We start from the raw sequence: 13760 nt of genomic DNA, 5'->3' as shown, positions 1-13760 counted from the left end.
TTTTGAATCTGTAGTCTGTACTGTTTGTCCTGTTCGGGTCCGAACTCTGCTGGTTTAAAGGTGGTCCGGAGTCCATGTGGGATGAGATGGTTACGGAGGCAGGCTACCTAGTGTGTTTGGCCCATGTCTTATTCATTTACTTATCCAAATGTCTTTTAAATGTTGTAACTATGCTCCCATACACCACTTCCTTTGCAGGTTCATCCCACACGCTGACCACTCTTTTTAAAAAAAAAAGGTAAATTGTCCCTCATGTCTTTTTAAAATCTTTCTCCTTTCAGATATATCCCTAGTCTTGAAATTTCCCACGCAAAGGAAAAGACACCTGCCGTTCACCTTATCTATACTCCTCATGTATTATAAACCTCTATAAGGTCACCCGTCAACCCCCTACGCTCCAGTGAGGAAAGTCCCAGCCTATTCAGTCTCTATGTATAACTCAAACCTTTCATTTCTGGCAACATTCTAGTAAATCTCTTCTTATCCCTCTCGAAACTCTCGAAACTTAATATATCAACTAGCCACGAAACGACACGACCAGCTATCCTTAGTAGCCACACACGCAGACAACAAGCAACATGAATTCGACTGGGACAACACTACTATCATAGGGCAAGCCAGACAGAGAACAGCCAGGGAATTCCTAGAGGCATGGCATTCATCCACAAACTCCATCAACAAACACATCGACCTGGACCCAATATACCAACCACTACAGCGGACAGCTGAAACTGACAACTGGAAGCGGCAGGGACAGACCACTATAAACACCGGAGGAAACATCAAAGAAGCGCTTCGCAGGAGGCTCCCAAGCACTGATGATGTCGCCTAGCCAGGGGACGAAACGTTTGCAACAAAAACTTCCAGCTCGACGAACAGAACCACAGCATAAAGGTACCTTTAAGAGAGTTATTCTCTGGGCAGTCTGCATATATTGGTGGATTGGCAGTTCTCCTCCTCAACTATTCAATTTTCCTGGTCTTATACCCAAAAGCATCAGGTCATTTCACTGGTTTTTAATCTTGTCAATATCCTAAATTCAAACTTGATTGGAGGTTGGTAATTTGGGGTATAATTTAAACAGATTGGCCAAATTTGAATTTGTTTTTATCTCCAAGCAACCCAGTCAGTGCTAGCTGTTCTGAACCAAAACTTACATTGTAAATTCTCCAGTACTTTGTGTGCTTCTCTAAGTCCTTGCTAGCTTTCAACTTTCTTAAAGGTACAGTACCCGTTACACCTTCATAACACCAGAGTACTTAAGGAAGTGGCTCCAGAAACAGTGGATACATTAGTGGTCACCTCTCAAATCTCTGTATAGTCTGGAACAGTTTGTATTGATTGGAGGATAGCTAATGTAACCCCACTATTTAAAAACAAAGTTGAGAGAAAACAGGAAATTACGGACTGGTATCGGTAATGGTAAACAAAAACAGAAATTGCTGCAAAAGTTCAGCAGATTTGGCAGCATCTGCAGAGTGAAAACAGAATTAACATTTTAGGTTGAGTGGCACTGCTCAGAACAGAAGGTAACTAGGAAAATGTCAGTTTATATACAAAAGATGGGGTTGTGGAAGACGATAGGGAGTAAATGATAGGTAGGGAAACAGACAGAACAATTGGACAGACAAAGCAGTGGATAATGATCTGGCTGTTAGCGACTGCTGGTAATGGATGTCAATGAAAGATTTATAAGCAGAGCACTTGGAAAACAGAATCAGCACAGATTTATGAAAGTGAAATCATGCTAGAATTTTGAGAGGATATAATCAGATGATAAGAGAGCCAGTGAATTTGGTTTATTTAGACTTTTAGTGGGCTTTTGACAAGGTCCCACGTAAGAAATTAGGATGCAGAATAAAGATAATAAGATTGGGGATAATGTACTGACATGATTAGAGAACTACTTGGCAGAGAAAACACAGAACAAAAATAAAGGGTCCTTTTCAGAATGACAGGCAGTGACTAATGGGCTATCACAGTCATCTGTGCTTGGACCCCAGCTATTCACTTTATATATAGGTGCAGCAGGCAACTGGGATGCTGACCTTCCCAGGTGGAGGGTTCAGTGCAGAAGCAGGATGTCTTGCTGCAATTATACAGGATCCTGATGAGACTACACCTGAAATATTACATGTATTTTTGATCTACTTATCTAAAGTAGTATGTTCTCTCCGCGTAGGGAGTGCAACGAAAGCTTACCAGATTGATTCCTGGTAAGGTAGGACTGATGTATGAAAGAAGACTGGATCAGTTACTACTCTATAAACTTGAATTTAGAAGCAGTGGTATCTCATAGAAACCTATACAATTCTAAACAGGACTTAACTGAGTAAATGCATGAAGAATGTTCCCAATGACTGGGAAGTCCAGAACAAAGAGTCACAGACAAAAGGTAAAGGTAGGCCATTTAAGATTGAGATGAAGAGAAATTTCTTCACCCAGAGACATATGAGCCTGTGTAATTCTCTGCCACAGAAAGCAGCTGAGATCAAAACATTGAATGTTTTCAAGGAGGAATCAGACATAAATTGAGGGATAGAGAGATCAAAGGGCAGGGGGAAGAAAGGTACTTCTGAGTTGGATACTTGGCCATGACATGTTAAATGATATAGCAGGCTTAAAGGGCAAATTACCTACTTTTTTTTGCTGTTTCCTTGCCTCTTCTGGATTGTGATGATGATAAACAACTTCCCATTTATAAGATAATGCTAATTTTTATTACGTTTTTGGGTTTGACTTACTGACTACGAATTATTTCATCTTTTTTCATTCCTAAATTTGTTTTTGAAAATAGTTCATCTATTGTGTCACTACTTGTACATTTTATTGGCAACTTCAATCTATAATTCTAGAAAGAACTGAATCTTGGCAGTATCAATTTGTATAATGCCTGTCTGAAGACAATCCGACCATAAATGGCAGCATAGTCAGACTCAACCTTATATCTAAACATGTACTACCCAGCAGCAATCACTGGCTGAAAGTTAGAGGTAGATGCTATCAAGAAAGATTGAAGGTTTCTAAGAAAATACATGGCTGAATTGCTTCTCTCATTTGTACTTGGTTCAGATCTTGAAGTAAACCACGTAAATAAGGAAAATTCACATATATCAGAATTGGAATGCAGCAGGAGGCCATTCAGTCCATCGTGTCCACACCAGTTTTCTAACCATTTTGACTTGGTCTTTTCTTTATAGCCCCTCACACTGTTTCTATTCAAATAATCATCCAATGCCCCCTTGAATATATTAATGAACCTATACCCACACACTTCCAGACAGTGCATTCCAAATCTAAACCATGCAAATGTTTGAAAGCTTTTCTCATCTCATATTTACTTCTTTTGCAAAGTACTTTAAAACAATATCCTTTGGTTCTCATTCCTTTTAATAGCAGGAACATCATCTGATTTTGAAAATTTCCATCAAGTCTCTGAACAGTCTTAACTTTTCCAATATATCCTTATAACTGAAATGTCCCAATCTTGAAATCATTCTTGTAAACTATTTCTGCACTCCTCCAATGCATTCACATCCTTCCCGAAGTGTGGTACCCAGAACTGTACACAATACACCAGGTGAGATCTAACCAGTGTCATATGCAAGTTCAGCAAAACTCTCTGCTCTTGTACTCTGTGCGCCAATTAATGAAGCCTACAGTAATGCATTTATTTTTTTCTACCAGTCCTGCCATAATGAATGTCTTATATACATATACACTCAGGTCTCTCTTCTCCTGTATACCTTTAGAATAGTATTCTTTATATAATACTGTATCTCCACATTCTTTATATCAAAGTTTATTAACTGATAACGTTCTACATTGAGCTACTTCTGCTACCTACCATTCTGCCAACTTGTCAATGTATTTTTGAAATTCTACACTGTAGAACTCTGTTGATAGTATTGCCCCACAAACCTTCCAAGATTTGTGTGATCCACAAACTTTGAAACGAGCCCCTGCACAGCAAGATCATTTATATATATTAGGCAAAGGTTCCTAATGCTGACCCATGGGGTAAACCTTCCTCCTGTTCTGAAAATATCCATTAATCACTACCTTGTTTCCTTCACTCAGCCAATTTTGTACCCATAACCTATTATTCTATGCCTTACAACTTACCTGAAGTCCACGTGTGGTACTACAACACCTTTTAGAAGTCCAGGTATACAACATCAACAGCCTTGCCATAATCAACTCTCTCTGCTATCATGTCAAAATACTCCAGCAAATTTCTTGAACACTACTTTCCCTGAACATGTTAATGCGGACTTCTGAAATGAACAACATCTCATGATAATTATTTTGCAAAACCAAAGTTAAATTAAATGGTTTGTAATTTCTGGGCCTACCTTTATAACCATATTTTTTAACGTCGTTTGGAATTTTCCATTCCACATGCATCATCGTGAATGTAGAGAAGATTGAAAGATTATTGCCTATGCACCTACAATTTCTACACTCGCTTCCTTCAATATCCTTGCATGCATTTCATCTGCTCCCTGTGCCTTATCAACTTTAACATAGACAGTCATAGTTATTGAGTTTACAGCATAGAAACAGACCCTTTTGTCCAACTCATCTGTATCGACTAGATATCCTAAACTGATTTAGGCTCACATCCCTCTAAACCTTTCCTATTCATTTATCCAAACAGATGCCTTTTAAATGTTGTAATTGTATCCACCTCCATCATTTCCTCTGGTAGTTCGTTCCATACACGTGCACCACCCTCTGCATGAAAAAGTTGCTCAGAGGTCCCTTTTTAATCTTTCCCCTCTCACCTTATACCTATGCCCTCTAGTTTTAGATTCCCCAACCTTGGCAAAAAGATTTGGCTATTCACCCTATCCATAACCCTCATGATTTTATAAACCTCTATAAGACCATCCGTCAGCCTATTCAGCCTCTTGCTATAGCTCAAACACTCCACTTCCAGTAAGATCGTTGCACATCTTTTCTGCACCCTTTTAATTTGAACAACAGCTTATCTAACATCTCACCAATTTTAAATGTCTCTGGTGACAGATTCTTCTTCTATCACCATGGCCTGGCTGGCATCTACCATGTGGGTGAAGACAAATGCAAAAGTATTTATTTAACACCTCTTGTCTCCATATGCAAATCCTCTTTTTGGTCCTGAATCGGATCTACTCCTCCTGAAAACATATTTTTACTGTTAATGCGCTTATAGAAGATGTGGATTTCCCTTTGAGAGAATTGGCAGTTCTGTTTTCTCTCCTATATCTCTTCTTGCTTCTCTTATTTGGTTTATCACCTTGTCTTCTGAACCTTCTGCATTCAGCTTATTTCTTAATTGCATTTACTACCTCACGTGTAATGGCACACTTTTTCTCCTTTACCTTAGTTTATATCTCCTACATCATCCAGGAAGTTCTGGATTTGTTTGTCGTTTTCTTTTGAAGGAATATACCTTGACTACGCCCAAGCCTCCTCCACTGTGACGGTCGCCCATCATTCTGCCGCTGTTTTTCCTTCAACCATTGGCTCCAGCCTACCTAGCCCAGGTCTGTTCTTGCCTGATTATAGATGGTTATCTGCTGGTTGATTATTTTTACTCTGGTTGAATAATGTAATTCCCCATCCTCAAATGTTCTCCCCCACTGTCACTTGATCGACTTGGCTCATCATATTCTTACTAGATATTTTCTAATCAACCCACTGATATGTTATTACACACCTCTGCAGCCAGTGGGACCTTGAACCTGGGCCTCCTGGCTCATTACATTCTTGGTATATTTTTTATAATATCAACCTGCTCAGATGTGGTATTGCAGGTGGCACTTGAATGTAGGCCTTCTGGCTCGAGGCTGAGGCACTACCACTACACCAGAAAAGGCCAAACAAATCCTTGGTACTACTTGGTCATTTTAAGGTTGCTGGTGAAAATTGTAATTGCTCTTAGTCCTCAGCTCTAGCCTTGATCTGTCCTTGAACCCTCTAAAGCCGCTACCTTCTCCAGTACTGCCATGATTGCTTTCACCAAAAATAACACTTCCCCCTGTTTCTTCCCTTCGAAACATTTTAATATTTTCTTATCAGAAGTACCCAGATCTGCCACTTCCATGGACAGCTGTCCATTCTACTCGAGAAATTGGGAACAAAAGTCTTAGGTGACACTTCAGTGTTATATTGACAAATCGCTGCATTGTTACAGAAACAGTTTTTAAAAGATATACTAAGCAGAGGAACAATCTACCTGCTTAGCTAAATGTAAAAGATTCCATAGCATGATTTCGAGGAGAAGAGTTATTCCCAGTGCCTTGACCAATATCTATCCTTCAATCATCATACAAAAAAAATTGTGTATTTTGGTTATGTTCTTCTTAGAACAGTGACTGCATTTTAAAAACACTTCATTAGTTGTAAAATGTTTGAAGATATTCAGTGGTCACGAAAAGCCTGATATAACTAAGCCTTTCTTTCAATCCCTAAACTCTGGTATCACATCAGTATTAAAGTTCAACAAATCCATTTCAAAGACCATAAAATTTACGTTGTCTGGGTTTCTTTACTTTACAGGAGAAAGTGAGGTCTGCAGATGCTGGAGATCAGAGCTGAAAATGTGTTGCTGGAAAAGCGCAGCAGGTCAGGCAGCATCCAGGGAACAGGAGAATCGACGTTTCGGACATAAGCCCTTCTTCAGGAATTTCCTGAAGAAGGGCTTATGCCCGAAACGTCGATTCTCCTGTTCCCTGGATGCTGCCTGACCTGCTGCGCTTTTCCAGCAACACATTTTCAGCTTCTTTACTTTACACCCAATTAAATTACCTGCTGCATCATTGTCTCTTTATACTGTTTTTTCTGAGTGACTTTAACAGGAGGCAGCTTGGTGACAGCTGAAACCAAGAAGTTCATCAATATGTCTTCACAGTTGGCCAGTTGATCCACCATGTTTTTTAGACTGGAAGGCAGATAATGAGTGTACAGGTAATGGTAGTACCTACAATAATAAAAGCAAAGCCAAAGAATTAATCTTAAGTGTCTAAAATACAATATCACTTTTAAGTCAAATACATTACTGAAGTACTAGTTGATAATCTGATTGACAACCAGTTAACTTGCATTCAAAGAAAACACCCTGTTTCCTTAAGTCAAACTACTTCAGTGCAGGAAATCATACAATAAAGGAAATTACTCTATCATAATTTTATCTACACTAAGTTACATGGTTAAGAACTTACAAGTAGAAAAATCAATTAACAGAAAAACTATCAGTAGCTAGTGGGAGGCAAAATCAGGAGGGGTGAATGGTGAAGAATGTATGAAAATATAATTGCTCATACATTTTCAGAAAGAGAATATTTTTCCAATTGTACAAGAGAAAAATGAAATTCATGTCATAAAATTAATGAGAAATTAATCGTTAAGCAATTGATTTAGTTAAAGTTCCTCTGCCAATCAATTTCGAAACTCTTCAGTGACTCTTCATTTTCTTCTAAAAACAAAGTTTAAAAAAACTTTGCACCCTAAAGCTCATATTCACTTCATGTTTCAATTTTAGTTTTCATCGATACATGGCTGAAATGATGCAGGAATGTCACTTGATTTAAAGAGTTCTTGTAATGCAAAGTCAAAGTCATTTAAACTAGTTGCAGGTCTGCATAGATATAGAAAGACATAGAAAGATATAGGAACAGAAATTAGGCCATTCAACCCATCAAGTCTGCTCCACCATTCAATCATGGCTGCTGAGTTTCTCAACTGAAAATGTGTTGCTGGAAAAGCGCAGCAGGTCAGGCAGCATCCAAGGAACAGGAGAATCGACGTTTCGGGCATAAGCCCTTCTTCAGGGCTTATGCCCGAAATGTCGATTCTCCTGTTCCTTGGATGCTGCCTGACCTGCTGCGCTTTTCCAGCAACACATTTTCAGCTCTGATCTCCAGCATCTGCAATCCTCACTTTCTCCTGCTGAGTTTCTCAACCCCAGTCTCTCACCTTCTCCCTGTAAACCCTATTGAATTTAGCATCCACTTACTTATATGACTACTCTGCGGACATAGAGTTTAATAAACATTGAAAATCTCCAACAAAATCAGCAGGAACTAATATTCTAAGCTATTGCATTCAACATGTAGAGTTGTGATACATCATAATGTACCTTTATTGAGATTAGCTAAAGCAAACAAATTCTTTAATCATAAAAGACACTACAGAAAACAATTCACATCAAGACTTATTTGCAGCTTGTATTTATGGCTATAATAGATCATTTTAAAAGTGAAACACTCATGTCCTGTATTAATCCCATCTGTAGTGGAACACAGGGAGAGATTATTACAGACCCCCTACCAATTGCATCTTTCCCATTTATCCTGCACAGCTGCTTACCTTGGGGTAAATAATTTCATATGATCAATCTCAACAATTATAAAAGGTACTGCATAAACTATATAAAATATACTAGCTATTTTGGATCATGAAGCAGCTGTTTGTGCCTTGTTAAAGTGTGATTACCTGTCATTAAGGGTTGTTATTTCTGTGAATTTACCCACTGTTACAGCAGGCTTCACTTTAATTTATTCCCCAAATCTAAAGCATTGTAACAGAAAGGAACAGGCATGTTTGGAAGAGTGATCTGCTGTTCATCCCTGATAATTAGGTTTATCGTAATTCTGGTACAAACTCAACTTTTAATTGAAATCAGACTCTTCCAACATGTTTCTTCCTCATCATATTTCATGGGAAAATCTGCAAGAGGTTTATATGCACTGTAACTCAGGTTTTGCCAATTTGCCATGTAGTGCCCAGCAGATTCTAAAATTTTTAATTGGATGTTAACTGACATCAGAAATCAAGTTCTGCAAAAATATCACATTCATTGACATTGGCTACTGCAAATACATAAAAACATCAGTATCCACTGTGCACTTAGATCTATTAAACACAGATAAACAGTTGAAGCAAAAGGCTGACAAATTTATTGGAATTCTTTGACGAAGGAACAAGCAGGACAGATAAAGGGGAGTATTTCAGATGTAACACATTTGCAGTTAGACTTCACTGTGTTGTATGCTGGAAATCAAACCTCTGTTTTCTTGACTTGTCACAAAAGTTAAAAAAAATTATCCAAATATGCAGTTTACCTTAAAGACTTAGGTTAACAGAAAGCAAGTATTAGAAATAAATAGATTCTAACCAAGCTAAAAACAATGAACTGGTGGCATATAATTTTACTACTTAGAATTCTTACACCTTTCAAAAACTCCCTTACATATACATACAGACAGACCCAGATAGATTAGAAAATATTGATGTTACAGGTCGAAGGAAAACAAAAATTAGGGGAACTATTCAATAACACTAGTCCTCATGGTTCAATGGGGTGCTGCTTTGTTTCCCAAGTCCTTCATATCTTTGATCTTTTCCTCCAGGTTCTTTCACTTCTTCAGAGGAGCCAGAGAGAGACATGTTCACAAATTATAAAGTCTCTGACTCACTGGTTAAAAACAACAGTTTCCAGTAACTGCTGGGAGAAAATAATGGATTTTTTTTCAGATTTTAAGTATTTCACTGGGGGAGGGGTAGAGACACAGAGACGGAGGGGGGAAGGAACAAGAAAGCAAAAGCAAGTGTGTGAAAGGCTACCTCCACTTCCAAAGGCTGGACGGCTTCTCCCTGTATCGTTCGGACCCACAAGCTGTTTAACTACCCAGGAACCAGATAATTGTCAGGTTGATGACTTTCAACATTCACAATTGGGTACAAATGCCCAAAACAGTTACTTGTTGCCGACCACACAAAACCATTTGACTTCCTTAACATCTTTCCCAGTGCTTACAAAGCAACAGCGTAAATATGATTTACAATGAATTTCAATAACTTATATTTCAAAAGTGCAGCAATTCCTTTCTCTGCTCTTTGTTGTGAAAAAGTCCTTTGGTCAATTTTATCCACAACCAAAAATAAATTAAGATGTGATCTTTACACTCCATAGGTGTTTGATAAGGTAGAACCATTAGCACCACACAATAAGAACTGATGATATTGAGTGTAGTGTATTAGTCTGTTTTACAGTACGGAAGAAGGCCCTTCAACCCATTGTGTCTGCTCTGGCCACTGAACATCCATCAATTCTAATCACATTTCCAACCATATTCATACAGTGCAGGAAAAATACCCTTCGGCCCATCCACATGCACCAACAGAAGTACCACTAAAAATGCACTAATCTAAATTTCCTGCTCTTGTCCCATTTCCTGCTCTTGTCCCATCTAAAGCTTTTTTAAAGGTTTTAAGTTTTCCAACCTCCACTACCTCCCCAGGCTGTACATTCCAGATTCCTAACATCCGCTGAGTGAAATCACTTTGTCCCAAATCCCCTCTGAAATCTTCTACCCTTTACCCTGAAACTATGCCCTCGTGTCTGACTCCTCAACCAAGCGGAACAGCAGCTCTCTATTCACCGTATCCATACGTCAATCATGACCCCCACCTCAGTCTAGTCTCTCTTCATAATGGAATCACTCCACCCCAGTCAGCCTCTGGGGTGAATCGCTTCTGAACCTTCTCCAATGCAATCATATTCTTCCTTTAGTGTGATAACCACAACTGCACATTGTACTCGAGCTGTGGTTTAACTCACATCATAATCTCTTTAATCATGTTGAATGCCTTTACTAATAAAGGCAAGTATTCTGTCCCATAGTGAAGGAGGGTCACTGGATCCAAAACATTACCTCTGTCTTCTCTTCACAGCAATTTCTGTTTTTGCTTCTGATTTCCAGCATCCGCAATTCTTTTGGTCTTTTGTTTAGTGAGTATCCCTATGTCTTCTTAACCACCTTCTATTTTAGTTTAGAAAGCAGTCTTGGTGGGCCAAAGAGCCTGTTCTTGTGTTGTACTGTTCATTGTTTTATCTATCTGTCTGACTACCTTCAAAGATCTATGTACTTGCAAACCAAAGATCCCTCTTATTTTTTGTACTTCCTAGTGTCCTATCATTTAACTTGCCTTGTTAGTCCTCCAAAAATGCATTCTCTCTCATTTTTCAGGATTAAACTCCATTTGCCACTGCTCAGCCAGCCTATCATCCTGCAGTTCATTGCTTTCCACCTAGTTATATATCTTGCCAATTTTGGGGTCATCTACAAATGAACTGATCACACTCCTTACGTTCATGTCTAGATTATTAACGTACACAACAAGCAGCAAGAGACCCAGCAATGGGCCCCATAGTATGCCACTGGACACAATTTTCAATCATAAAAATACCCTTCAATCATCACCCTCTGCTTCCTATCAGCTTCTTGGCTCTTCAACAAGCCTGCTGTGCAATACATTGTCAAAAGCCTTACTGAGATTCATGCATCAATCGCATTACCCTCAGCTACACATGTATTCACTCTCTTTGAAAACTTGCATCAAATTTGTAAGGCATGATCTACCCCTTAAAAAGCCATACTGACTATGCATGATTAATCCTCACTTCTTTAAGTGGAGCTGATTTCTGTACCTCAGAATATTTTCCAATAGTTTTCCAACAACAGATATTGGACTTGTAGTTTCCTAGTTTATCCCAACTACCCTTCTTGAATAGTGGTACTACATTAGATGCTCTCAGGCCCACTGACAGCTCTTCTGTGCCATAGATTCATAGAGATGTACATCACAGAAACAGACCCTTCGGTCCAACTTGTCCATGCTGACCAAATATCCCAACCTAATCTAGTCACATTTGCCAGCGGTTGGCCGATATCCCTCTAAACCCTTTCTATTCATACTCCTATCCAGATGCCTTTTAAATGTTGCAATTGTACCAGCCTCCATCACTTCCTCTGGCAGCTCATTCCATATACGCACCTCTGCATGGAAAAGTTGCCCCTTATGTCCCTTTTGTATCTTTCCTCTCTCACCCTAAACCTATGCCCTCTAGTTCTGGACTCCCCCACCCCAGGGGAAAGACTTTGTCTATTTATCTTATCCATGCCACTCATGATTTTATAAACTTCCACGAGGTCACCCCTCAGCCTTCGACGCTTCAGGGAAAACAGCTCCAGTCTATTTAACCTCTCCCTATAGCTCAAATCCTCTAACCCTGGCAACATCCTTGTAAATCTTTTCTGAACCCTTTCAAGTTTCACAACATCTTTCCAATCGGAAGGAGACCAGAATTGCACGCAATATTCCAAAAATGGTCTAACCAATGTCCTCTACAGCTGCAACATGACCTCCCAACTTCTGTACTCAATACACTGACCAATAAAGAAAAGCATATCAAATACCTTCTTCACTATCCTATCTACCTGTGACTCTACTTCCAAGGAGCTATGAACCTGCACTCCAAGGTCTCTTTGCTCAGTAACACTCCCTAGGACCTTACCATTAAGTGTATAAGACCTGCTTTGATTTGCTTTTCCAAAATGCAGCACCTCGCATTTATCTAAAATTAAACTCCATCTGCCACTCCTCAACCCACTGGCTCACCTGATCAACATCCCGTTGTAATCTGAGGTAACCTTCTTTGCTGTTTACTACACCTCCAATTTTGGCGTCATTTGCAAACGTACTAACTATATCTTCTATGTTCATACTGAAATGTGGCCAGAGGGGATTTGAAAATTAATATCAGAGGCCCTGCAATCACCTCCGTTGCGTTTCACAGCATTGTGGGACTAGGGTTTATCCAGTTTAAAAGCCTGCTAAAATTTACCAATACTTTCTCTCTATCAATGCTAATTCAAGTACTTCACAGTCACCCCCTCTATTATATTGGTCATAGTTTTCACTTGTTTCTAGTACTTAAAAGTACACTTTCCTAATTTATAGCAAATTACAGGTAGCCCCAACAGTTGTTTCTTACCAGCCAATTAACTTAGATCTGCTGTGCTGATACTTCTGTTTTTTTTCAAAAAGTAGTGACTGTAGGGCACACTTTGCAGACTACTTCATTGCAATGCTGATTGCTAGAGACTCTTCCTGGACTGCTTCACCATGATATTGATTGCAGGTATCTCTTCCCAGAGTGCTGCACTGCAGGACACACTTCCTGCAATGTTTTCCAATCACCACTATGGTGAAGCGATCTTCCTGAACTGCTTCACTATTATGCTGACTGTGGGACACTCTTCTTCGATTCTTAGTATGAATGGAAGACAGTGTGGGATAAAAGGGGGTATCTTCAAGGCAGCAACTTGTAACTAGGGCACTGTTACAGGGATCAATGGTGGGGCTACAATTAGTTACAATACGATTAATGACTGGAATGAGAGAAACAAATGTGCTATCTTCTGTTTTGCAGATGATATAAAAATAGGTACGATGGTCAGTGGTGAGGATGTCAGCCTGCAGAAAGATACACAGAAGAACCTCAATTATCCGAAGGACACGGAGAGAGAGTATTTCATTCGGTTAATTGAATGCCGGATAACATAGTTTAGCCAAGAATCAGGACCTTATGATCTTGGTTGGATAATCCGAAATTCGGATAATCAAATGCCGGATAATTGAGGTCCCTTTGTAGACAGGTTGAGTGAGTGAAGAGAAACTTGGTAAATAGAATAAAATGTGGGGAAATTAGAGGTTGTGCACTTCAGTAGAAAGTAGAGGGGAGTGAATGCTCTTTAAATGAAGAAAGACTGCAGAGAGCTGCAGCACAAATGGACTTTGGGCATTCTCGGGCGTAAGTCACAAAAGGCTAGCATTCAAGTTCAGCTGGTAATAGGGAAAGGCAAGTGGTCTGTGATACAAAGCCTCTTTGCTCTTTTTGACACTTTGCAAGCCACCTTCAAGACTGA

The 13760-nt window shown here is 39.3% G+C and overlaps 1 protein-coding gene across 1 annotated transcript in view; it reads right to left on the bottom strand.

Moving 5' to 3' along the window:
- Positions 1-13760, bottom strand: part of LOC122549339 (exostosin-1-like) — a 157567-nt gene that overhangs the window by 7952 nt on the left and 135855 nt on the right. The window contains exon 10 of the mRNA XM_043688988.1: positions 6796-6967. Within this exon, the coding sequence (XP_043544923.1) occupies positions 6796-6967 (172 nt within the window). The remainder of the gene's footprint in view (positions 1-6795; positions 6968-13760) is intronic.

The sequence above is a fragment of the Chiloscyllium plagiosum genome, chromosome 4, assembly GCF_004010195.1.
Source record: "Chiloscyllium plagiosum isolate BGI_BamShark_2017 chromosome 4, ASM401019v2, whole genome shotgun sequence".
Lineage (NCBI taxonomy): Eukaryota > Metazoa > Chordata > Chondrichthyes > Orectolobiformes > Hemiscylliidae > Chiloscyllium > Chiloscyllium plagiosum.
Note: the sequence above shows the minus strand (reverse complement) of the source record. Positions and strands in the feature narration are given on the sequence as shown.